We start from the raw sequence: 27,595 nt of genomic DNA, 5'->3' as shown, positions 1-27,595 counted from the left end.
TTGATATCTTCCCAATCACTTCTTCATCTTCGGCTTCTGCCAGTCTCCCTTATTCCCGCATTTCATCACTGAAAACTGCTAACTTTTTTTTTTTAGCATTTTTACATCTTATTCCTGCTGCCCTTCTGAGTGACTTACAGCATCTATGTGAGGAAGAACCAGATGCCAAAATCTCAATTCCTGACTAATTCTTTTCTGTTGAAGGCACTCCCTTTTTTGGTATCTCCTAAATCTTGAAAACACTGTAAATTATCAGTAGCACTTACATCCTAGTGTTCAAACATTAAATACTTGAAATAGAACCTTCTGTCTTGTCTACTTGCTCAATTTTCTAGTTTTGCCTGATGCATATCATGGAGAATTCGAGATTACCCTGAACACTTTCATATCAGTGCATTCTTAGAGTCCTTCATGTCCATATCTACTTTGCTATCACAAGCTATCCCTGCCTCCATTCTTTTACAAATAGCTTCAAATTCCTTGCCCTGTTTCCTTGCATTACATCTACATTTATAGCAGAAGATGCACCGCCCCCCAAGCCAGTACACTTCAGTCTGTTAGGTGCTCAGGTAACAGTTCCAGTTATAGTTCCTGTTACATTTGTTTCTTAGAAATGGCTGGTCACTGTGATACATAGCTGGTCAGTATGATGCGGATTGTAAGAAGCAATCCCCAATGGAGAAGCCATTCTACTTGCTGACACAATATAAGCCCTAGACCACCAGAGATCAGGGCATGCTATTTTGGGAATGATCCCAAAGCCTGGGTGTCGTTTCAGTGTTTCCGCTTGCTGTTGCACTTTCCAATTTTGGATCAACCCAACTCTTCACCTTCTCAGTGCTTATACTGTGGCTCCTTAGCACTATGAGAAGATATCCCAAGCTCTCCTGTGCTGGGTATACAAAAAAGTTAGTAACAATTGACAATTGTGCCTTCGAAATCACCTACTGGTTCAATCATGCTTTAAGAATTTTTATTTCTAAGTGCAGACGTTGCTTAATCTCATCCCTAGACTCTATCCCTGCTGTTCTCTCTGCCTATGTCACCTCCTTTTAGAAACCAACTTAGATTTCAGTTCCTCACAATCCTAGGTTATACTGTGATACCCCACTGAGTACCAAGTGAGTGTAGGTACTTGGCCTTATTTACATATTACCTGTGACAAACAATATTGCCATTGTCTGCTTTCCTATGTCCTGCTTTCCTACTCTATCCAATATTCTACGAAGGAGCAAGGTATGTTTGTCTTCTTGAATCTTCTATCTCTAATTGTCTCAGTATACATAAATAACAGACACTTTGCTGCATGAATGTAAAGTGAATACATTAATGTATGACTAAGACATGATTGAGCTGATAAATATATTTACCAGGATTGCTTGCATTTTATATACTATGGGAAAATATGTGGTTTCAAGAAATAAAGTTAGTCTGAATTAAATAATGTTAGAGAAATAAGAAAGCCACAATTACATGTTAACAGTGGTAGTAATGTGGAGTAAAGAGGATAGTGAAAGAATAGAGGGAGTTCACTTCTGAAATACATGACTGAATACATGATGGGAAAGTTCCAGAATGTCAATGGTGAGATTTATTTATCTTGTGTAAACTCTCTATCCTAAACCTTATTTAGATACATTAAATTCTTTATGTGTTATGTTTTCATTTCTATGTATAGCTTCCACACAGCTGTGTGTGCACATGCCTGTGTGTGTGTGTGTATGACATCCAACATTTAGTCATAACATTTTGGGAATCACATTAAGGTAAAAGTCAGAACCCCCTGTGATAAAGCTCATCTGGAAATGAGGGCAAAGGTCTCATTTTTCCCTCCCTTAGAGCCATCAACTTCACTGTAAATAATCCTACCCATCAAATAAACAAAAGCCATCAACCAAATATGTTGCAAAAAAGCTATCAAATATCTGAAATAAATGGCATCTTTATTGAATTCCACAGATTTGGTATGTCTAAAAACAACTGACAATTCCCTTCTTTCCAGTAAAGGGAATTTCCTAATAAAGGAGAGAAAGAGGCATGATATATGGTATCTAACCTTTTTTATTTTTTATTTTTTTTTTTGTCTTTTTGAGACAGAGTTTCACTATGCAGTTCAATCTGGCCTTGAATTCACTTTGTAGCCCATGCTGGCCTCGAATTCATAGTGATCTTCCTGTCTCAGCCTCCCAAGTACTAGGATTATACATGTGAGCCACCATGCTCAGCCTTATGGTATCTAAATTATAGATCATTGGAAAGAATTATAACAAGTTAGATAAAATTTTCAGAGAATAAGGTGCATTTAACAGAAGAGGTCATGCAGTTTTCTCACAGTACCTTTTCTACATGTAGTTTTTAAAAGAACTGTTTTGACCTTTATTTTTATTTTTTTCTTTTTGAGACAGGAGTATTACCATGTTGCCTAGGCTGGCCTTGAACCTATGATCATCTCACCTCAGCCTCCCTGAGTAGCTGGAATTACTGGCACATGCCTCAGTACTCAGCTCTTGGCCCTTCCATAGTGTTCAATAGCATATGTGTGTGAGGGGGTAAGTCTGATAACTCCATCTTTTCTCGACATTTAGTTAAACACATTTTTACTGTTTGGGGTTCTCAACATGATGCACTTGGGGAGTTCTTAAAGTGGTGCACTAAATTTGAATTAGTATATATACATATATATATATATAAACACATAAATATTCAGCAAGAATTATTTTGCTTACATTTTTCATAAAGTGGGCACTATAAAATGGAGAGCACAGTTTTGAAAGAATTTTAACTTCCTCATAAACACAGCAGTGATTCACAGTTTCAAATAAGAATGGTCAAGCCAGGTAGTGTTTGCAGCAAAGACGCTACCCCTGTTGAACTGAATTATTCCGTAATGGAAACAATTAAGAGAAAGTACTCTTCTTAGTTCTGCCCTATCCTTGACATATTATTTTGCCCTATCACTTTTCATTGTAAAATAAACATTTCACTGGGATCGCTGTTAGAAAGTATGAAATCCCCAACTAATCTATACTGCTAAAACAACTCAAGTTGGCATAGGAGAATTTTGAAATTGAAGACCAGATGCTCTGATGTGGTTAATGCATAAATTGCCATGATCTTAAGTGTTGATAAGAAATAAGGTATTGATTTCTAAAATAAAGTTGTCCAGTGGTACAAGCTATTAGATGTACACAGATATAGACTAAAGTGTGGTTGTACTGTATATCATTCCAATATACTGTATATTGGTGTGTCCTTAAGGGAGATGCCAAGGAGAGTACAGAATGAGAAAGAATTGCAGCCTGAAAAAGAAATTAAGCTTGATAAATACCTAATTATTATGTGCACTGATGATATGGCAGATAATGTAAAACTTACACAGATTCTATGATGTGTGAGAAAAAACCATACTTTTCATAGTTTATCTTAAATAAGAGTTGCTATTGATTTTGGAAATAAAATGCTGTTTAACAATATATCACAGGGAAGAAATCAAGTTCTCTGTGACTGTTAGAGTCTAATCTTAATCTTCAAAATCATAAATTCTCAAGAAAAAATAAGGCTAAATTTAATTAGATCAGAGTTAGTCATTTAAAACAAAATGCCCATGATATTTTGTTTCTTGAGAAATGTAAACAGTGTGACAATAAATTGCACTTAAATGAATCTAAGAGAAAAGAATCCAGTTTCTTCTTTATTGCATGTATCTTCAAGATTATCAGAAGTATTGTTTCTTGATTGCTTTGCAGTGATTATTTTTAAGCCCACATTTACCTCAAGAACACTATTTGTAGAGTCTTTCATAATCATAATTATGAGTTTCATTTTCAATCTTAGAAAGCTTTGCTTAGCAGGGCATAGATTTTTTCATATAATGTTCAGTAAGGACTTATCAGCTATCTCTTAAAACTTGAGCACATATCCAATATGAAGGTGCAGGCTCCCTAGAGAGACTGAAATACAACCCTCCAGCTCCATAAAACCTCGTATCCAAAATGTTTCAAATGTGAAATTCCTACTATTAGTACTTCTTCAAGTTGAAAAGAATAAATTTGAAATATAAGATATGTCTGTTTTTCTTCCTTTTATTTTCTGCTTGGATTTCAATTCAGTGATAAAATATTGCAAGTTGTGATTTGTTTTATGTTCACTCCAGTGTACTGTTTGTACTCAAGAAGACGAAATGATGAGGGGTTGATCAAAGAACCTAATATCTACCTAGCATCTGGGCCCGGCCCCTCTGTGAATGGCTCACACCTCGAAGGAATACTTCTGGAGAATCCTTATACAATGAACCTATAGATGGCTAAGTAATCTTTCCCCCTCCGTTGAGTAGTTGATTCAGTCCCCAAGAGTGATCATTTGTTCCTTCGAATTCATTTCTTTTTTTATAGTACATAGGGATATAAATGCACCCAGTGTATTTCACCAGACAGGTAATAGGATGCCAGTGATGAGAAAGTGCTTGTAATATCCTCCACCCACACATACCCCTGAATACACATCCATCCAGAGCTGTGTCATTCTGTCACAAGGGAACAACTTTCTGCCTGGCTGTCCTTTTATTATAGCTGATGCATAACTGGATTGATTTAGTCCGCCTCCCCTTCCTCTTCCTCCGAGCTACCTCTCTTGTACAGGGAGTGACTGTCATCTGTGAGGCAAGCTGACCCCTCCCTAGAGGATCTGGAGCTACATGGGTCATTCAGGAAACATAAGCGCCTGAATAGGGGCCAGAAGAAGCTCCTGATTCTTTTTTTTTTTTCCTGTCTTTTTGAGACAGGGTCTCACCATGCAGTTCAGGCTGGCCTTGAGCTCACTTTGTAGCCGAGGCTGGTCTTGAACTCGAAACAATCATCCTGCCTCACCCTCCTGAGTGCTGGTATTACAGGCATGCACCACCACACTCAGTTTCAGCTCCTGATTCTTTCTGGGGATGCTGGGCAGGAAACAATTGGAAGTCAGCAAGCACGCACTTTCTGTAGTTATGTGAAGTAAGGAGGACCTCTACGATCATTCTAAACATAACTGAACAGCACATAAAAGCAGGATACTTGTGTGAACAGATGCTGAGAGAGAGATAAAGATTTCATGATGCAAATGTCACAAGTTCATCCTAAGCATGACTTTCTATATCACAAACACATTTCTGGCTGATTCCCACGTCTGCTAGAACAGCCACTGCCACCCCAAGAGTTATTTGTAGGGATGTCTGAAGCCAATTGCAAATGAAACAAGCAATATCAACCACAAACACCATTTGTTCCAGTATTTTCCCAACATAAATGTACTAGTAGTACCTGCTGCTACTGTATATTAAGCAGGTACATCGTGACAAAAACAGCACTGAATATTTTTGCCTTTACGCAAACCTCATGAGGTAGACACCCTCCTTAGTCCTACTTTTGCCCTTGTAAGGTTAGAAACTAGGCAGTGCTTAAATCACTTTCCAAAGTGACTTAACACTTGCTTGGTGCAGCAAGACTCATTTCCGCATCCTCTGTGCCTGGAGCCGCTAGCTCCAGGATGTGCCGCCTCACTGTCAGCCACCAGCACAAATACTGGGTCATCTCATACTCAATGTTTCCTGGTATTTCCTGGTATTGCCCTTCCATGCCTGATGTCCTATTTGCTATTATCCAATAACCAAAGGACCAACGCGCCTTGTCTCCAGGGAAAACTGCCCTGGAGTTCATTGCTGTATTTGTTCTCTGCTTCTCCCCAATTAAACTGGGTCCATTTTCTGTCTTCCATCTCTTTCTCTATGTGCACACTTCACTCTCTTCTTTTTGCTGTTTTCCAACTTTATTTGCTTCTTCTCTTACCCAATTTCATCTCCTCATGATATCTGTTATTCTTATTATCTTAATTATTTCATAATGATATTTTCCCTTCAATGTGCATGCGTGCACACACACACACACACACACACAATTCAGAGACTGTAGCATTACCACCATATTAAAAGTAGTCAGTAAAAATGCAAGTTTCTGTCTAGGGGAAAAGATTTACTGTACAATACACATAATATGTACTCTTATGTGTAGAATATGGTCTTATACCGTTTTATGTCAAGAATATATAATGAGTTAAACCACAGTAAAATACCACTATACATTCAACAGAATGTGCAAAAATATCAACTGTTGGTGAGGAGATAGAAAAACTAACTTCCACATTTTGCTAATAGGGAGGTAAAATAGTATTTTGCTTTGAAAAGTTGTTGGACAGTAAAAAACAAATTGCCTATGACTCAGAAACTCTGTTTGTAGGAATATACCCTAGAGAAACTAGTACATATATTCATGAAAAGCCTTATATAAGAAATATATGACAGCTTTATTCATAATGTCCCCAAACTAGAAACAACTCAAATCTGTATTAGTCAAAAGAATAGCATGGAAAAAGAAAATATGATACAGTGGAATATGGAATATTATACTATATAAAAGAAAGTAAACTGAAGATGTACACACCAATATGGATAAATATTTAAGAGTTGGTGATGGAAGCCAGGCATAAAGAATACAACAACATTATCCCATCTATATAATGTTTAAGAAGAGGCAAACGTAATATCTATTGATAAAAGTCAGGAAATATAATGATTATATGAGTATATAAATATCTAAAAATTAATCAAGATGTTTACTTAAGTTTTACATATTTTTCTGCATGTAAATTATGTCTTAAGAAAAGGATTTTAAAAAATAAATATATAGGACATTATTTAGGAGGAAACCATGGGAAATAATGACATTCTAGATTACTTTTTGCCTACTTCGTAACGTTTCAAGCCATCAGTCACTCTCCCACATCGAGAAGAGTTAATAAATACCCAAGAAGCATGAATGATCTTACCCTATATGGAAAACTAGTAAGTAAATGAATTCAGGATTCTCCTGTCTTAACAATTCTGTACTACACCCATTTAAATTTTTTTAAAGGTTGCTCAATCACAACAAATAAAACCTAACAGCTTAGGCACACTCAAAGGAAATTTTAAAGAGTATACATTTGAAAACATTCACATTGCTTAGAAAACATTCCAAGTAGAATCATGGAAGTAAATAATTAAAAGCCCCATTGAACACAGTCTCTTGAATGAGGTAATTCATGAGGAAGCTAGTAGCTGTCATCCATAATAGCCGTTGTTGCAAGCCAAAGTTGCTTTCAGACACAATTACTCCCAGGACCATAACATGGCCTTCTAAAGGGGTAGAATGGTCACTAGATTCATTGTCTGATACATGGCAGAGTGATCTGGTCTACTCAGATATTAGACATAACTTGTTATAACAGAAGAAATACCAAATGCTATGATGTGAAACAGGAAAGGGAAATAAATCCAATTGTATTACAAGTCTCCTTTACTATCAGAGTTGCAATTGCTAAGGTCTCACTGTAGGTGGACAATGGGACACAAGGGTCCACTTGCCTTTATTAATGGGAACTCGGCTTGGGCAACCTAATTGAAGCATAAATTTCCCACTAGCCCGTTCTAGTAAGTGTGAAGGAATCAGCTTTCTTGGTAAATCAAAATGGCTAGAAAATATAACTTCTAACTTTACCTTCTATCTTTCTTCAAAAATTAGACATTCCAGAAAATTATACTCTTGAATTTCATATTACTCAGTATTTGTCATAAATTAGTTTCTATTCCTAAAATAGTAAAAGTCACATTAATATATCCCAGCCTTTGTTTCATGTTGATGGGCATTCCTGTCTATGATTTCTCAGGGTTACTTTTTAATAAAAAAGTCATCTTTGTGTCATCTTCACAAAAGACAAAATAATTTTCATAGTACTGCATAGATGTGTAAATAACGCATTATTGCTTATTTTGATTCTTAAATTATTCATTAAGAGAGCTACAAATTTTGAAAAAACAGACGGTGGAATTCTGAATCATGTAGTTCCCTGACAATTGGAGAATTTGTTTTAACAATACACTCAAATGTAATTAAATGAGCATAATCATTAACTGAGATTTTATTTATACATATTACCAAACTACACAGAGATACTATGAAATATATGGCATCATTTCCTTTTAAGAGCACAATGACTTTGAAATGAGAAATCATATTTGGTCACCAAACTTGAATTGACTATATAGGGGTTTAAAATGATTTATTTAAATTTTGTTATAGTAACTTTTTTTTTCAAATGTGGAGATGAACCAGGTATGCAGAGAAGAGTTAATTAAACCTCTGACTGTTGAATTTTAAAAGGCTTTTTGGAAAGATTGGCCCTTAGTAGGCATCTGGGAACGTAGATTTCAGAATACCACCACCAGTTGAAATAGAGCAGCTCACCACGCCAAAACTGTTTGTATAAACAATATGGTTCATGCTGAACCATTGCTTTCCTCCTGGAAGTATAGAATTTTGGTATGTGCTAGGCGGAGGGTACTTTAGTGACTAGGTCCCAGTAAATGTTCCAGGCACTGAGTTCTTAGTAGGTTTCCCTCATAGAAAGTATCACCATGAAAACATCAGGCATGCTTTTACGGGTCATTGTTGAAGGATGTGAATGCATCCCATTTTATTTCACTTGAAAAGGGACTCTTGGAAGCTTGGGTTATTTTCCTCCAGATTTTGCCCATGTACCATTCCCTGTACTGATTTTGCTTTGAATCTAATTATAAAAATCATAGCCATGGAATGAATATTGGTTGAATTTTGAGAGCTCTTTTGCAGACTGTTGAACCTAGGAGTGTTTGGGTAATACAGTTTAGCTCCACACAGTGTCAAGCACTCATAGGTGGGCTTTTGTTAAGCTGATCAGACTAGGGGGGCATTATAGGTGATGCGCTGTTTAGAAGGTAAGGTCTTGCTGGAAGAGGCTGATCCCTGGAAATGTGAGCTGGAAGGGCCTGTTCTCTTCCCTTTGCTTCCTAGCTGCCATTCAGTGAGCAGCTTTCCCTGCTAGACACTTCCATTATTTCTTCCTGCCTTGGAGCCAGCCATCTGAACTAAAAACATGAGCCAAAGTAAACCTCTCCTCCTCTAAACTGGAGGTGATGGGTATTGTGTTTCACCAATGAGGAAAGACCCTAGGGAGACTTGGTACACCATGTATCTGTGAATCCTGCCCTCTCCACAGAAGAACAGCTCTATGTTGATTCTAAAGAGGTGGAAAATCATTTTAGGGGAACAACAATTTTCAAAGAATAATCAGGTCAAATTGGTATATGAAATTCCTAAGTACCTTAGAATGGGACTCATGAGACAGTATATATACATTCTCTTAAAAACTTCTTATTTTATTTTTCCAGTAGATATTTTATTAGTAAATATGTATTTTGCCGAATATCGGGTCTTATGGCATTTTCATAGATGCATACAACATATTTTGATAATGTCCACTCTCGTTTTACTACTCCTTACACCCTGACTGCATTCTTCCTGATTCCTTTCCTTTTGTCTAGTAGCATCCCTTCTACTTTCATCTCATCTTTTCTCCCTAGATTCTATATATTAGGGAAAACATGTGACATTTGACTTTCTGAGTCTAGTTTACTTCCTTTAACGTGATCTCCAGTTCCATCCACGTCATTGTACATGACATAATTTTGTTGTTCATTATTAGTGGGTACTCCATTATGTATGCAAACCATATATACTTTATCTATTAATCCAGGAATGGTTACAAAGGCTGATTTTATGTCTTAGCTCTTGTGAATTGTGCCTCAATAAATATGGCTATTCAGTATGTCTGTAGTACACTGACTTTAATTCCTTCAGGTATATACCAGTGAGTGGTTCTTCTCATATACATTGTTCATTTAAAAAACACATATTTACTCTTTCCATTACTACAAGGTGACAATTTATTACCTTCTTATATATTTAGTAATTTCCTCATATCTATTAATAATACAGGGCATTTGGATTGGTTAGTAATAACTTAAAACAGCTAAATTCATTGTCCTAAAGTTCGGTTACTAGCTATATTTCTTTTGGGCACAACTTTTCTAACAACTTTTAGCAAAATGAAAAGGTATATTCTCTAGAAATACTTTTTACTTGGCAGAGAATGAAAAAGAATCACATCTGTAGCATAAATTGATTTGTTCCTGCAAGTCTTAGCAAATGCTCAAAATTTTGTCCATTTATTGGTCCCTGACTTCATCTTTCCTTTCTATGCTGATTAAAAGTGCAGCTGGAAGAAAGAACAAATACCGGATGCAACAGTTTTCTAACTTTCTTCCACAACTGTCACCTGGTGGTACTACTGCAACTAGAGAGCAAAAACTTCATGAGTAAATACCAGGAAAAATCTTAAAAAACTATCTCTGCAATGTAGGAAGTTATATGAGGGAGATGTCACTTTAACCAAACAAAAATGCCGTATGTTAAAAACAGTATTTTGGTAAGCACCATCTCAAAGTGACAAAGGCCAAATAACTAGGCTCATTAATATAATTGCATATTTCTGTTGATCTTAATTATAGTATAATATATTCTTGATTCCAAATCATTTTGAATCAATAGATTACCCACTTTTTCCACATATGTATGCCTATATGATAATTTGCCCATTAGTTTTCATTTAAGAGTTTTTCTATTAAATTAATTTGGCCAATATTAATTTTCCAGACATGATACCATTTTCCTTAATGTTTATTGGCATTTACTTATATATTTGCAATGCCTTCTTGTAAAACAATTTAACTAAAAAGTCTATCCTGCATAGGTAATGCTACCTGAAAAAAATCATCCTTTTGCTTCCCTTTTATTTATTTTTGACTCTGTAAAGACCATTGTCCTGTCTCTCAAATCAAGCAAGGAGCTACTGAAACTCAAAAGACCACAGGTAGCAATCATCATGAATAAATATAAAATGAGGAAATGTCACCCGAGGGCACTCACCCACTGGAGTCTGCAGAGGTGATAGCTATCAGTGGCAGAATCTTCAAGGGGAGGCTGGTTGGTCGTGGAATGTTCTCTGATTCACTTTTCAAGTCAGCTTGTTCCAACTGTCTGAAGGCAAGTGGAGGGAGCTGAATATTGCGGCATGAAAGTCTTCGAACAAGGTAGGGTTCCATTCCTCGAAAAGGATCTTCCTGTTCATTACTAGAATGTAGTGTTTCCTCAGAAGCCTAAGGCAAGAGTTCAATAAAGTAAAAGTTCAGTAAATTATCATTATATAAAGACTTTATATCCTACTGAAGAAGAAATTAAGTGAAACATATGTGAACAATGCTAACTAAATACCAAGAACATGAACAGAATGATATTTGGTGCAAAGATCAGAATCCACACCTGAAATCTAGATTTATTTTACATGTAGGTTGGTTATTCACCAATATATTTAGTTTAGCTTAGTTGTAGCAACTGAATGACATCCCGAACAATCTTCAAATTTATGAACTTTGTGCATGAGTTCTACAAGATCAAATGAAAATTCAAGTTTTTTTCTATTTCTTATGAAATAAATTGCAAAACAATTTTATCTTGATATATTTATGTGTCAGAAATATGTGCAGTTCTTACAGGCACACAGATGCCTATGAAAAGAGAGAAAGAAAATGAGTTCTATATTTGTCTTCATACTTAGGACAATGTTTATAACATGTTTTAATATTTCTCTAATATTCTGTTGCCAATTATTGTAAGACTTTGTGAGAGGATAGTTTTAAAAGTCATGAAAAGACAATTTTAGAACCCAGTAGAGGGGCTGGGGATTTAGCTCAGCGGCAAAAGCGCCTGCCTGGCAAGTGCAAGGTCATGAGTTCGGTTCCCGGTACCGGAAAAAAACAAAAAATAAAAACAAAAAATAAAAAAAAAAAAAATTTAGAACCCAGTAGAATTTAAGCCACACTTGAATTTTGCAAATTTGATCTACATTAGTCACAGGAAAAGGCAAATCAATTCTATAATAAAGTAGAAATTTTAATATTTTGATTCTGGCTGAGAAAACTATACCATTAGAAGAGGACTATTTCTAAGCAGTTGGAAAGTCTTCTCTATTAGTATTTCTCATATTCAATATTGAGATTTATAGAATCATCAAGTGTATTAGATAACTGTCTCAATGACTTTTTCTTCCTTTTCCTTTCCTTTTCTTCATTCTTTTTTTTTTTTTTCCAGTGCTAGCAATTGAACACATAACCTCCTGAATTCTGGGCACGTACTATAGCACTGAGCTACATTCCCCAGCCTTTCTTAAATTCTGAGAAAGGGTCTTGCTAAATTGCCCAGGTTGGACTCAAATTCACCATCCTCCTATTTCAGTCTTAAGTAGCTGGGATTATAGTCCTGTGCCACCATACATAGCTGAGGGCTAGATTTTTGAATCCTGACATTACCACATTACTTAGAATGTTCTTAAAATGTTGTCTAACCTTTCTTAGTGGTCCATTCTTAAAAACAGAATGACTGTTTACTCAGAGGAATTACATGAGCATATGCATGTGATATGAACAACTGATTGCTTATAAAGTGATAAGCAACTGTAAAGGGCAATTTCCTTTTCTTCTGAGTGATAAGGTGAAGAAACTCACCGAAGGAACAAAGGACTGTCTCTCAAATTAGCGCAGTGGTTATAAGTTAAACCCATATAAACTTTAGTTCACCCAGACCTAGCTTGCAACCCTTATTGTACTCCTGATTATACTATTTTTGAGCAATTAACTTAGGTTTGCTGAAATTGTTTCTCTAAAATTGAGATCATTTTCTCCAAAAATTGAGACAATAATATTTACCTCTTATGATCACGTCTAGATCAGATACAAAGAATCTGAAGCACCAATATCTGGCATAGAGTTTGTGTTCACCACCAAAATAGCAGCTATTACTATTAGAACACAGGCTACTTCCCTTTTCTTTTGATAGCACTGTGCTGCCTTTGATGCTCGTTTTCACTGGTTTCCAAATAGAAAATATTTCTCTTCCTTGTGTCTTGAAAACATGAAAAGATATGCAATGGTGGACTCAGTTCTGCCCAGCCCTGCATTGTTTAACACTGTGAACAAATAAGATAATAGAAAGAGACCCAAAGCTAAAGCAAAAAGCTGAAGTTGAACATATTCTACTATTTCAAATCTTAGATCTAAAAGTCTAGATATTTCAAATCTGTGCTGAGGAATCTACTTGCTTTATAAAGCAACATCAAAAAATGTAAATAATGGCTAATATTTATTAAGTATTTATGAAGTGGTGCTGTTGTACATTTGTTCTCTCCTTTAATTTGTATTACTATCCTGAGTTAACTCCTATTATTTTCTCATGTCACTTATAAAGAAGCAGAGACCTACAAAATAACATCACTACATAGGAAGTAGGGTGACCAAACATCACTGTTTACCTAGAACATTTTTATTTTAGCATTTAGAGTCTTGTGTCCAGGGAAACACCATGGTCTCCAGCAACCTAGGACGGCCAACTACTCCAAAAGCAAGGATTTAAAGCCAAATCCGCCTTAGTGTAAGCAGGAGCTAGAAACTACTACCTTACAGTTATAGAACCTTGGCAGGGTAAATAATACTAGAAAAAAAACGAAGACACACACTTACGGACCACAATTGAATAAGCCTCACACTTTAATTTTAAAAAATTTGACAGAACTAAAATAGAACAGCCCTACATAAACATTTGAAATTAATAATAATCTGGGATTAAATAGGGAGATAGAATTTTAGGTCTTACAGTGTACGAACCAATAATGCGGTCTTAAGAAGTCACTTAACCTTTTCAGGTTTTTGTTTTCTTAGGCTTAAGTCAGGAACTTGTACAAAATAAATCTTAAAACCACTTTCATGTCTGAAACACACTGACTTTGTAATAACCGTTGGCAAAGTCAATGTTTAGGCAAATGGCCAGTACAGAAAATGAAGGATAAACTTGCAAATGTATCATTTTTTTTGAATTTAATTTTTGAAATTCTTGTTAGTGTATGTTTGCAGTATATGATGATGACATTTATTACCAGGAGTTGTTGCATACATAATATATCTTTATTTTTACTTCCCCTTCCCGTCCCTCCTCTACTTCTCCCCTCCTAGCTCTAGATTGCCTTCCCATTTACAAAAGACCTCTCTCCCTGTTTCCTGTTACCTACCTCTTATTTTGCTCTTTAAATTATTTGTATTTTGGGATTCACATATCAGCAAAACCATGTGATATGTAAGCTTATGTGTCTGATTCATTTTGCATAATATTAGGGTCTCAAATTGCATCCATTTTCTTACAAGTGACTCAAAATTGTCTCCACTAGGTTTACCACTGGGAGAAAGAGACTTTTACTTGTGAAATTCATGCAAGGACAGAGCCACTAACTTAACCCAGACTCTTCAATTATTAACAAGTAATAATTTAGTTAATGGCTTAACAGCAAGGAACAGGGAAAAGAACAAGGATGAGTCTAACAAAGTTTTAGTCACATGTAATATAGCTGGCTGAAATTAACCTTATTTGTTAGGTGCTTAGCTGTCCATTCTGAGTATTAGCATTGAAGTCACAAAAGTGCTTTACATAACCCAGCTGACTAGATGAATGATTTACTGTTTGTGAGATTCTCTTTTCTGGTAAAATTGCCTCAAAGGGTGACTCCTTTTCAGAGAATCATCTCTATTAAAAATAAAGTTTATGTTTATGCTCATATACTGTGAATTTAAGCCCCCAATTACCTGTATTTTTATCTTGACTATAAAGATAGAGAATTAGATATCTAGATCCTAACATTTTCACTCAGAATAGTAACTATGTGTTTGTTTTCACACTCCAGGTCAAAGTGCATCAATTATCCTTTAGAAATAAAGGGACAACTTTATCAAGGTAGACAGCAGGAGAGTAAATGCCCTTAATTTAAAAAGAAATATAAATGTAACTACTAGAGTAATATGTATCTTGTGTTATTGTTCTAAAATGGCATTTTTGCAAGGGGTTGAGGAAAAAGATAATATTTCTAACGTATCCCAGCCATTATTTCTCAGAGTGTGGTGTTCAAGGCCTCTGCATTAGAATTATCAAAGGAGCTTTCTGAATTTCAGACTTTCAAGTCCTTTGCTAGATCTGCCTAATAATAATCTCTGTGAGTCAGAGCCTCAGGATCTTAGTAAAACCCCACTATGATTTTTATGTGTGCTAAATTTTGAGAACTCTGAGTTTTATGTATATGAAAATTAGAGAACTAATGTTTTTTTGCCATTTTAGATACAGACTAATAAGATTATTTGGCAAAGATACAGCCACAAACACTTTCAATGCAGCTCATTTATAATACCAAACAAGCAGATGTAATCGAATTGTTGCAGTGAAGGATTGGCTTAATAAATTTTGATACATCGTATAAAATACTATGAAGCTAATAAAATAATGCACAGAATTGTGTCACTATATTTATGACAATGTTAAGTGAGAAGAAGAGATAAAGGGTGATCTCATTTTTATAAAACAATGACAAAACAAAACAAAACAAAAAAGTCATATTCACAGAGAAATTCTGGAAGAAAATATCCCAGTTCTCTAAAGTACCTCTCTGTATTTTTAAAATTAAAAGCACAATGTAAGTCATAATAATAAAAGGAAACAACATTCACCTTGCTATCACTGAGATTAAGAAATATCTTTTATTCAGCTTCAAGATATACAATATCGAAAGAAAAGAAACACTGAAGCATTTGAATGAATGTAAAACAAACCTGTTCATTATAATAAGTGAAATTTTTCATGATAATGTGCAACCTATATGAAATAGGTTGGAATAGACAAGTAATGAAATAGACAATTAATCTTATGTGATAATTTTCACCATTAGAATAAATACCTCTCTCTGAAAGATATACTTGAAGCAAGTCCATGTTAATCATCACTTACCACCGATAAGCATTAACTCTAGTATTGATTATTATTATTTTCCTTTATTTAGTTTCTATGGAAGATATCTAATTAATTTTTCGTTCTTTTTGTTTCTTTCAGTGTAGAGAGAAAACCACTCATTTTTAGCACAAGGGAATATATATATATATATATATATATATATATATATTTACTTTTTTAAATTATCACGGTAAAATAAATTAATCCCCCTCAATATAATTCAAACACACTTATTCCACCCTTCTTGAAACCTTCTGGAGTAATTCTGGAAGTCCTCTTTTGTGAGTAACTTTAGTTGTGTTATTGTGGCAGGCTTGTTTCAAAACGTTTACTTTACATGGCCATTTTGACGTTGACAAACAGCCAGAGATTGCAGAATGAAGATCCAGTAAATAGGTGGCTGACAATACCTCATGTTTTCAAGAGCCTGCTTTTCTGTTGGATGGTACTCAACAGCAGCAGTCACCATATTTATTTTTAATCACACCTCATAAACACAAAAGAGGACTTCTGGAACTGCTTCAGAAAGTGGAAAGAACGATGGGATAGATGTGTTGTAAGCAAGTGAGAGTATTTTGCAGAGAATTTTCATTGTCATTATTCCATACATGATATAATCTTACAACTATTTTTATAGTGCCTACCAGGTATTATAAGTAATATAGACTTTTAGGTATTATAAGTAATGTAGAGATGAATTGAAATATGTAGGGGAATGTGTATTGGTTACATGGAAATATTATCCTATTTTATATAAGGTATTGGAATAGCTGCAGACTTTGGCATCTACAAGGAATCCTGAAACGAGTCCTAGAGAAATGTTGATGGACAATTGTGAATGGACATTATGATGTTCATTTCTGCCTAACTGTCAAAAAATAAGAATGAAAGATTTCAACTGCTCAGAGCCCCTAGAGGACCTGTGCTGGACAGAGCATTGCAGAGATCAGCATGTTAAACAGTTTCATAGGTTTCCAAGAATAGAACAGCTTAAACTGAGGATAGGGTTTTTTTAATCACTTGCAATGCTATATTTCTTTTTTCCTGCACAGTTCATTGGATGATATAATTTTCTACACAGGTAAAATTTACCTATACTTGAATTTATAGCATTAAACAGACAATTTTTGAAAGCTGAAACAACTCTTTAGGATGAAGATACAATTTAATAGGTTAGTATCACAGGGAAGTGAAATTCATACTTGCTATCTAAATGTGATACATGTAAATAATAGACATTGACTCTATATACACTATTCTTTTATATCTCCATGAAATATGTTACCATATACTACAACAATAATTGAGAATCAGCTTTATAATTCTCTAAGCCTTATGCCAAATGTTTTTCTTTTGTTTTCCTTTTTTATTTTAAAAGAATAGTAAAAAAAAAAAAAAAAAAAGAATAACAGCAAAATACAAACCAAAAAAAGCCAGAACATTAAAAATGATACTGGGTTTCAAATCAAATGATAGGGATTAACAGTGGTTGTTATAATACACATTGTTATCTTCAACAAAGTTGCTCAGATTAACAGATGTAAGAATGGAAGATTGATCAAACCATTAAAGAGAATAAGAAAATAACAATTTAAAAGAACCTTAGAGGCAATGCACAGTTTCACTACACAGGATGGTAGGAATTCAGCAATGGTTGTTACATTGCATATTGTTGTCTTCACATAAACTGCTCAGATTACCAGATATAAGCATGCAAAATTGGTCAAAATATATATAAAAAGCCTTAAGCATTAACTATTCCTTTCAATAACCACTAAACAACAGCAGCACAGTTATCCCACCTATCTATGTATCTATCTATAAAATGCATTAGGACCTTCTTTTTTATTCTTTCCCTCATCCCAGGTGTTCCTTTTAGCACACTACTCATTACATATGTTTTGCTTTAAAATTGAATGCCAACATTACCCAAATAATCTCGTGGAAAACTCACAAGCTGAACAAAGGAAATAAATACCTAAGGTCACTCAGTAATGAAAAGGTCATTGTGCTGAATTACCATAATACATTTTCAAGTGGAAATTTGTATAATGATTTAGAAGGTACTCTTACAAAACTAATTCCATGTAAAAATGAAAATTTCCACCTCAGGTTAACACAAAGATAGGAGATAGTTCTCAAACATCCACAGAGCATACTCCAAATATAGGCTGTGATTCATACTGATTAGAAGAGAAAGAAAATACTCAAGTTTTCTAAAGTCATTTCCTACAATTCATCAAAACTTCTAAAAAGTTTCTAAAAGGAATAGAAAAATTTCTCCTTCAGTAATACTCTCATCAACAAGAAAATCTATCTGAAACCCTAGGATTCAATTAATCTTCTGAAAATAGTATTGTACCTTTCCTGGCTGACCTTGAAAAATGATGTTGATTTTATTTTGTTAGTAAAGGACAGCAAAAAAAATGAGAGACATGATTTCTACCAATTATTTACTTCACAATGATACACCAAAATAGAATCAGAACTGTAAACAACAAACTAACATTGCTTTTGTTTTTTTGGTCTCCTATTCTAGAAGAATAGGTTAAAACCCAGCTAGCTTAGTCTCTTGGTGTTTTGAAAACTCTTTCACTTGATGAATGAGGTGTCAATTCACAACATTAACATGAATATCAAGAATCTACTGTCTCATTTTCAAGCTTTAGTTACTACAACAACAATGCAAAAATATGATTGTAAATATGAAATTTCAGAGTCTGGAGATATAACTCAGTGGCATAAGCACCTGCCTGGCAAGCTCAAGGTCCTGAGTTCAATTCCCAGTACCAAAAAAAGAGGAAATTTCAAACTAAGTTTATCATTAAAGGCATTTTTATAATAATAAGTTTATACATCTAAAATAAATTAGCAAATGTTGGACTGAGTGGTGGTGAAGTGGAACTAAAGTAAAATAAAGTCATCTCCACATGGAGAGTACCAAAGGTTATGTTTTTTGCTGTGAGCTTTGATGTTCAGATTACTATAAAGTGTTTCACTGACGAACTATGGATTAAAAGAATGCTTATTTGACACCTAACTTCAACATAATGTGTAATCTTTTTAAAATCAGGATAATCATAACAAGATATTCCTCATCATTTCCTTATTTATCATTTTAGTAGTATTTATTGTATTACATATTCTGTGTACAGTAAATAATGATTATCCCAAAAATGTCTGAAACAATTTTATTTTCCCTTTTTATAGATTTTGGATATGAGACTAAGAGAGGTTAGTATGCATACAGTGAGTCTATTAATGAGTGGTAAAGCCATTTGTTAAAAAATATTTTTTTGGAAGACACTAAATCCATTACCCTTTACAGGAGTCTCCAACCATCAAGCCATAGACATTACTCTGTTTTCCTTGTAGAGTCTACTAGTGCATTTTCATCTCGCCTGGGGGCTCTGGGAGGAGACAGCTATTCCTACCTCAACAATTATCCTAGGATCTGCACAGCACCAGCAACACAGAAAGAGTTCAGCAAATATTTGTAGAATAATTAAATGAAATGTCTGGTGACTTCATTTTTAAGCTGTCAGTTGATAAGATGAAGGAACTTTCAGAAAAGATGTTTACTGCAAATCACTAAATGGCTCACTGAATTTAAGCCTGCCCAGCCCAGATCCACACACTGCTTTCCACCAACAGGTCTCTGTTTTTCAGCAATATGTTTCCTGATAAAATGTGGGGGAACTAAAGCAAGTTATTAAAAAATAAAAATACTAGCTGGAAATTGCCAAATTCATGGGAGAGATACAAACATTCAGATTCGTGAACTCCAAGAACTCCAAGAAATATCAACCCAAAGAAAATATATATTGACAAAAGTAAAGGGCATAAAGAGAATAATGCACAAGTAAAAAGGATTTTTTATCAGCAGATGTCTTGAAAGAAACCCAGTGGACAGGAAGGAGTGGAATGATATATTCAAAATGTGAGAAAGCAAGAAATTACGAACCAAGAATACTTTCCTTTTCAAAGCTACCCTAAAAACAGAGGGATAAAGACATTCCTAGAGGAACAAAAGCTAGGAGTTTTGATCATCACAGCATCTACCGTATGAGAAGTGCTAAAGAGAAGTTCTTTAAGTTGAAATAGAAGGTTGCTAATTAATAATGAAAACATAAGACTATAAAATGTGCTGAAAAGTACAAATATAGTGGAATTGTCAATAATACTGTTATGGTCATATGGCTATTTTGACTCTAAAATAACGATAAAAGACAAATAAAAAGACAAATGTGCTAAAAAAAACAACTGTAGAATAATTCGTTAATGGAGAATATAAAAGGAAGGAAAGTGTGACATAATAGCATAAAATGGTGGGGAGATTTTGAATTTTTGTACACAGTTCAAATGATGTTATCAGCTTAAAGTACAATGCTATAACTGTCAGATGTTTTGGGAAGCCCTAGGGTAACCACAAAGTAGACCGAATAGACATTTTTAAAAAGACAATAAAGGGCTGGAGATGTGGCTCAGTGTTAGAGTTCTTGCCTTGCATAAACAAGGCCCTATGTTTAATTCCTAGCACCACAAGAAAAGACAATAAAAAGAAATCAAAGCAGACCAAATTACAAAGTAAAGCAGTAAGAATGGAACAAAGAAACTGTAACATAATCAGAAAACAATGAGCAAGATTACAATAATAAACTTACCTTTCCATAATTATCTTGAATGTAAATGAATTAAATTTTCCAATCAAGAAAAAAACCAGTTGAATGATAATAAAAATCTAATTATATGCTGCATTTAAAAGGTTAGAGTTTAAAAATAGGCACAGACTGAAAGAAAAGAGAGGTGAAAAGATACTCAATAAACAATACAACATGTAGCATAGGGGATAACAAGATTACAAACCCTATTTTCAATAACGGCTATAACATTCAGACAGACTATTGTAAACAAAAGTAGACTTGAACAACCTGCAAAACCAAATGGGCCTCACAGACACGTATAAAACTTTCCATCCCACAGCACCAGCATATAGTCTTCTTAGAGCACATGAAGCATTCTCCTGGATAGGTCATAAGGTGAACCCAAGTCTTTACAAATTGAAACTTGAAATCATTTCAAGTAGTTCTCTTGTTCTCTCACTCACTCTCTCTTTTTCTGAGATAAGATCTCACTGTTTAGTTCAAGATAGTCTTGAAATCTTCTACTGTGAATAACTACTACAAAGACAACAATACACAATGTATTAATTACTGTAGCTCTCCTACAAACCTGTTTTGAAATTCTGTTTCCTTGTTTTTTTTTTTCTCTTAAAGAAAGAAAAATATTTCTAAAAAATAAGAAAGAAACTGCCCTCTATTCCAGACTGACCTCAAATTCAAGGTGCTCTTCCTGTCTCAGCCTCCCAAATGCTGGGATTACAGGTGTAATCCTAGTTCACATAGTTCAACCCTATTTCACATAATTCACTCACACCTAGTTCAAGTAGCTTTTTTGATTGCAATGGTTTGAAACTAGAAATCAATAACAGGAAGAATTTTGAAAGTTAAACTATACACTCTTGAGCAATCAATAGATCAAAGAAGAAATCAGAAGGGAAAGGAAAAACTACTTGAAACAAAAATTGAAATAAAACATTCCAAACCTCATGTGATGCATCAAAAGCAATTCTGAAAGTGATGAATATAGCAATGCATGCCTACATTAAAAAAAGAAAGCTCTCAGATACACAAGCCAATTTCCAATCTTAAAGCCCAAAATGAGCAGAAAAAAAACAAAGACAAAAAACTCAGAAAAAAAAAATAAATGAGAGACTAGAAATACAACAAGAAAAAACACACTGAGTTGGTTTTTAAAAGATAACATTGATAAACTTTTAGCTAGGCTAATGAAAAATGAGGGATGAATCAAACAAATAGAAATATAATTGAAAGTGGAGACATTATAACTAGTATCACAAACATACAGAAGATGTAACAGAGTACAGCAAACTACAGTGAGCAAATTATAGGCAACAAGTGGGATAACCTAGAACACATGGGCAAATCCTTAGAAAATAAAATGTATAAGACTGAATCATGAGGAAATAGAAAATACCTGTGTCAACAGTCCAAAAATAAGTAAGGAAATTGAATCAATGATCACAAACATTCTTACAAGGAAGTTCTTCACTGGATGGCTTCACAGGTGAAGCCTGTCAAGAATTTCAAAGCTTACTGTCAATCCTTTTCAAATTCTTACAAAAAATTCAATTATAGGATATGATTTAAACTCATTTTACAAAGCCAGCATTACGCCTATACCAAAGACATATAAGAACACTACAAGAAAAGAAATTTATAGTCCAACAGATGCAAAAGTCCTTAACAAAATACTACAAACTGAATTCAACAACATATTAAAAGGATTGTTGTTTGGTCAAGTACAATTATTCATAGGCAAGCAAGTACACGTCAGCATATTCACATCAATAGATGTGAAGCATCAGAGTAAAGGATGAAAATCATATACAGACTGTGATCATTTCAGTAGTTGCAGAAAACATGAAAAAGTCAACATACCTTTCATGATAAAGCAAATGGTCAGTGTAGTAAGTGTAGAGGGGACACAGTTCACATAATGAATTCTGTACTTGAAAAACCTGCATTTAATGCCATATTTGGCAGTGAAAAACTGGAAGCTTTTTCTCTAAGATCTGTAACATAGTGAGAGTGCCCACTCTCACCACTTCTGTTCAATGCAGCAATGGAAGTCCTAAAAAAAGCAATAACATGAGAAAAGAAAGAAAATATATCCAAAGCAGAAAGGAAGAAAGGAAATTGTCTGTTTACAGATGACTTGATCTATTAGATACAACACACTAAAGATTCCACCAGAAAGTTGTTGGAAGTAAAAAGCAAATTTAGTAAAGTTGCCAGACTAAAGTCAGCATACAAAATTTAGTTGCATTTTTATACACTAACAGCAAACTATAGGAAAAAGAAATTAAGGAAGACATCCACATACAACAGTATCAAAAGGAGTAATATACATAGAAATAAATGGAACTAAGGAGGTGAATGTTTTCTACATCTAAAACTGTAAAACACTGATAAAAGAAATTTAAGAAGAGACAAACAAATGCAAATATAGAGCATACACCATGATCATGGGCTAAAATATTAATGTTATAAAAATATTTAGATTGAGGGAGCCATTGCAGAGCCTTGGTGATCCACAAGGGTGAGGAGAGACCCTGTCCACCACTCCTCCTCCATCAAGGGATCATTGCAGAATCTTGGTGAGCCCTGAGAGAGGGGATAGACGAGCTCAGCACCCTTCCAACATAGCGGGAGACTCTTTCTGGAGGAACCCAGGTGCTTGGCCCATTCCCCGCTACACCATGGGATGGGCAGCCAGTGTGGGAAGTGCCGGGGACACATGTACTCCCAAATGCACTCTGGAATGCCTATGGCTGACCTGGAGGAACCCAGGGTAAATCCACTCTAATGAGGGGAAACACTTTGCATACAAATGCCTAATTTACCATTGGTTCTGCTATTTAACTATAAACTCTGCTCCTGTGGTCTAAAGTACAAAACTAATATTTATCACAACTTGTCAATATCTAAATTGTGCTTACTGCTATCATTATTGCTAAGTGTACTACTGTAGTTAGGATGTCATTTATGCTGTAATCAGTTATTCTCCCATGTGTAACAATATTGGGGAGATCTGGGGTAATATCTTCAATAGACCCGACACCAAAAGACTGGGAACAGAGCCAAACAGAAACCAATATTCCATTATCAGGTAATTGAGAAGGTATGCTCTTGAGACACACACAAACCAAGGATTTTCTACACAAAAAAAGATACCTCTGAAGAACAGATTTTCCTAGAGAGATCTTGATACCAGTGATATAGCTACCTATTACCAAAACTCACAAGGATCATCAGAGAGAACAAAGTTTTTAAACATTTTTAAATAAAAGATGTCAAGACAAAGGAGCAAAATGCAATCTTAGACTTCCAAACAACCCAGAACAAATCCAGGAGACATCAATATAGAAGAAATTAGAAGTCACACACCTGAAATTTCTGAAATGATAGTAACTGAAGTAAAGAAACAACTCCAGGAGGCTATGGAGGAAATCAGATCAAAAATAATATCTCAGGTAAAAAAAGAAATGATAACCAAAATGAAAGAATTGCTCAGCATATCTAAAGGAGACATAAATTAAAAAGTACAGGAGCATAGGAAAATGATAGAAATCTTATATAGGAAATAATAATAGGAAAAATTAGAATTTATGACACATATTCAAAGAGACATGCAGGAAATTAAAATTTCCATTGAAAGCTGATAAAACTGCATGAAAGTCAAAGGATGGAAAAAATATTCCATGTGACATGAAACTCAGAAAAAAGAAGGGGTAGATAATCTGTTTGCAGAAAATGTGAACTTCAAACCAAGAATGATCGAAAGAGATAAAAAATGTCAAAACTTCAAGTGGAAGAGATAATAATGATAAATTTAGATGCACCAAATATGGGAACACCCAACTATATAAGACAAATAATAATAGACATGAAAAATCAAATAAGCAATAAGACGATTGTAAGGTGGGATTTTAACACCCCACTGTCACAAACAAATCAACTAGACAAAAAATCAGCAAAGAAATAACAGAATTGAACAAAACTTGTGAACAAATGGACTTAGAATTTTACAGTGTATTCTACCCAACAATACCAGAACACAAGTTTTTCTCAGCTGCACATGCGATGTTCTCTAAAATAGAACATATACCAGTCCATAGAACACACTTAAGTAAATCTAAAGGAAGTGAAATTGTCCCATGCATATTATCTGACCATAGTACAATGAAATTGGAAATTACTGACAAAAGAAACTGCAGAAACTACATACACACATGGAAATTAAATAACAGCCTCCTGAACAACCAATGGGTCACAGATGAAATCAAGAAATAAAACAATATGTACAATCAAACAAAAATGCAAATACAACTTATCAGAACCAGTTGGATGCAATGAAAGCAGTCCTCAGTGGGAAATTTATAGCAGTGAATTCTCATATCAGGAAAACAGAATGAGTGCAAATAAACAACCTATTGCTACACCTCAAGCTTCTAGAAAAAGAAGAGCAAGTCAAGCCCAAAGCCTGAGAAAGGGAGGAAGTTATAAAGATCGGAGTACAAAATTAGTACAATGGAGACTAAGAAAATAATACAAAGAATTAAAGAATTGAAGAGTTGGTTCTTTGAAAGAATAAATAAAATTGATAAAGCCCTAGCCAAACTTATCAAAAAAAAAGGAAAGAAGGAACTCAAATTTATGCAATATGGAATGGAAAAGGTGAAATCACTGTGGAAATTCAGAACACCATCAATATCTAATTTGAAAATCTTTAATTGCATAGGATGGAAAATAGAAGAAATTGACAGATTCTTACATACATATGAATTACCAAATCTGAATCAAGAAGATATAAAAACTCTGAATAACCCAAAAAGGTCAATAAAATTAAAAACATAATTAAAAACTTACCAACAAAGAAAATCCCAGGTCTTGATGGATTCACAGCTGAATTCTATCAGAAATGTAGAGATTTAACACCCATATTTCTCCAATTCTTTAGTGAAATAGAAAGAGAAGCAATTCTCCCTAACTCATTCCTGGAGCCAAGTATTACCCTGATACCAAAAAAAGAGGAAGACCCAACCAAAAAAGAAAACTACAAGCCAATCTCCTTAATGAACATTGAAGCAAAAATCCTTAATAAGATACTACCAAACAGAATGCAGCAAATCATTAAGCAGATTATACACCATGACCAAGTGGGACTCATCCCAGGAATGCAGGAATGATTCAATACATGCAAATCACTAAATGTAATATATCATACCACAGAGCCAAAGACACAAATCACATGATCATCTCAATAAATGCAGAAGAAGCTTTTGATCAAGTCCAACACTCATTCATGATTAAAACCCTGCAGAAAATCAGAATAAGTTGTCTTTACCTTGATATGATTAAAACCATCTATGACAAACCAATAACCAATATTATACAAAATGGACAACAACTGAAAACTGTTACTCTAAAATCAGGAATAACACAAGGATGTCCACTATCACCACTCCTATTAAATATAGTTCTAAAATATTAGCCAGAGCAATTAGAAAACAGAGAGAAATAAAAGAAATAAGGATAGGAAAGAATGAAGTGAAACTGGTATTATTTACAGATGACATGATACTCTACATAGAATACCCCAAAAAGACCCCCAAAAGACTTCTAGATTTAATTACCACATTCAGTAGTGTAGCATGATACAAAGTTAGCGCTCAGAAATCAGTAGCATTCCTGCACAGAAACAACAAACTCATTAAGAGAGAAATTAGAGAAACCACACACTTAATAACAGAATTTTTTAAAAAAATGAAATACTTAAGAATCAACCTAACCAAGGAAGTAAAAATCTATATATTGAAAATTCCAGCACTCTAAAAAATGTGAGTGAAGAAGATTTCAGAAAATGTAAAGATATTCTTTGCTCATGGATTGGAAGAACGAACATTGTGAAAATCATCATACTCCTAAAATTGTTACACAGATTTCATGCAATCACAATGAAAATACCATTAGCATACCTCACAGGTATAGAGAAAACATTCATAAAATTCATTTGAAACCAGAAGAGATCTACAATAGCAAAGGCAGTCCTAGGCAACAAAGGCAAGGCAAGGCATCACAATCCCTGACTTGAAATTATACTACAAATCTACTCTAATAAAATCAGCATGGTACTGGCAAGAAACAGACCTGAGGATGAGTGGAAAAGATTAGAAGATGTAGACACTATTACAAACACACTCAGCCACTTTATCTTTGAAAAAGGGGCCAAACATGTTCACTGGAGGAAAGATAGCCTCTTGAATAATGCTGAAAAACTGGCTTTCCACATGCTAAAGACTAAAACTAGGCCCGTGTCTAACACCATGCACTAAACTAAAGTCAAAATGGATCAAAGATCTAAACATTAAAACAGAAACATTAAATCTACTGGAAAAGAAATTAGACATCTTGAAGACATAGGGATAGGCAGACAGTTCATGAACAAAAACCAAACTGCAAGGGAAATACTTCAAAGAATCAACAACTGGGATCTTATCTTATTAAAGCTTTTGCACATTAAAAAAAATCACCAACAGAGTGAAAAAAACCACAAACTGGGAAAAAATTTTAGCCAATTGTCCCTCAGACGGAAGACTTCTGACCCAGGAATATGGTTCTGTGGCACAAGCATCTGCCTGGTAAGTACAAGGTCCTAAGTTCGATTCCTGGGACAAAAAAAGCAAAAGACTTCTCTCTAGAACATATAAAGAATTAAAAAAGAAAATCCAGAGACCAAAAATTCAAAGGCCCAATCCAAAAATGGTCATCTGAGATGAATATACATTTCCTAGATGAAGAAATACAAATGGCAAATAAATATATGAAAAAAGTTCAATATCATCAGTCATTCAAGAAACACAAATTAAAGCAACACTGAGATTCCATCTCACCCCAGAAAGAATGGCTGTCATCTAAAAAATGACCAATAACAAACGCTGGCAGAGCTGTGGGGAAAAAGGCACCCTTCTCCACTATTGCTGGAGTGTACACAGGTGCAACCACTGTGGAAGTCAGTGTAGAGACTCCTCACAAAACTAGAATTAGAGGTCCTACTCAACCCAGTTATTTCTCTTTTGGGTATTTTTCTAGAAGAACGGAAAACATCACACCAGAGTGACATATGTG

General features: G+C 34.5%; 1 protein-coding gene across 2 annotated transcripts in view; it reads right to left on the bottom strand.

Moving 5' to 3' along the window:
- Pde4d (phosphodiesterase 4D, cAMP-specific) overlaps positions 1-27,595 on the bottom strand; it is a 1,338,202-nt gene that overhangs the window by 866,818 nt on the left and 443,789 nt on the right. For both annotated transcript variants that reach the window (XM_013518413.1, XM_005392663.2), the window contains one exon: positions 10,875-11,104. In XM_013518413.1, the coding sequence (XP_013373867.1) occupies positions 10,875-11,104 (230 nt within the window). The remainder of the gene's footprint in view (positions 1-10,874; positions 11,105-27,595) is intronic.

The sequence above is a fragment of the Chinchilla lanigera genome, unplaced genomic scaffold, assembly GCF_000276665.1.
Source record: "Chinchilla lanigera isolate Chin_1 unplaced genomic scaffold, ChiLan1.0 scaffold00045, whole genome shotgun sequence".
NCBI lineage: Eukaryota > Metazoa > Chordata > Mammalia > Rodentia > Chinchillidae > Chinchilla > Chinchilla lanigera.
This window is presented reverse-complemented; position numbering and strand designations above follow the sequence as displayed.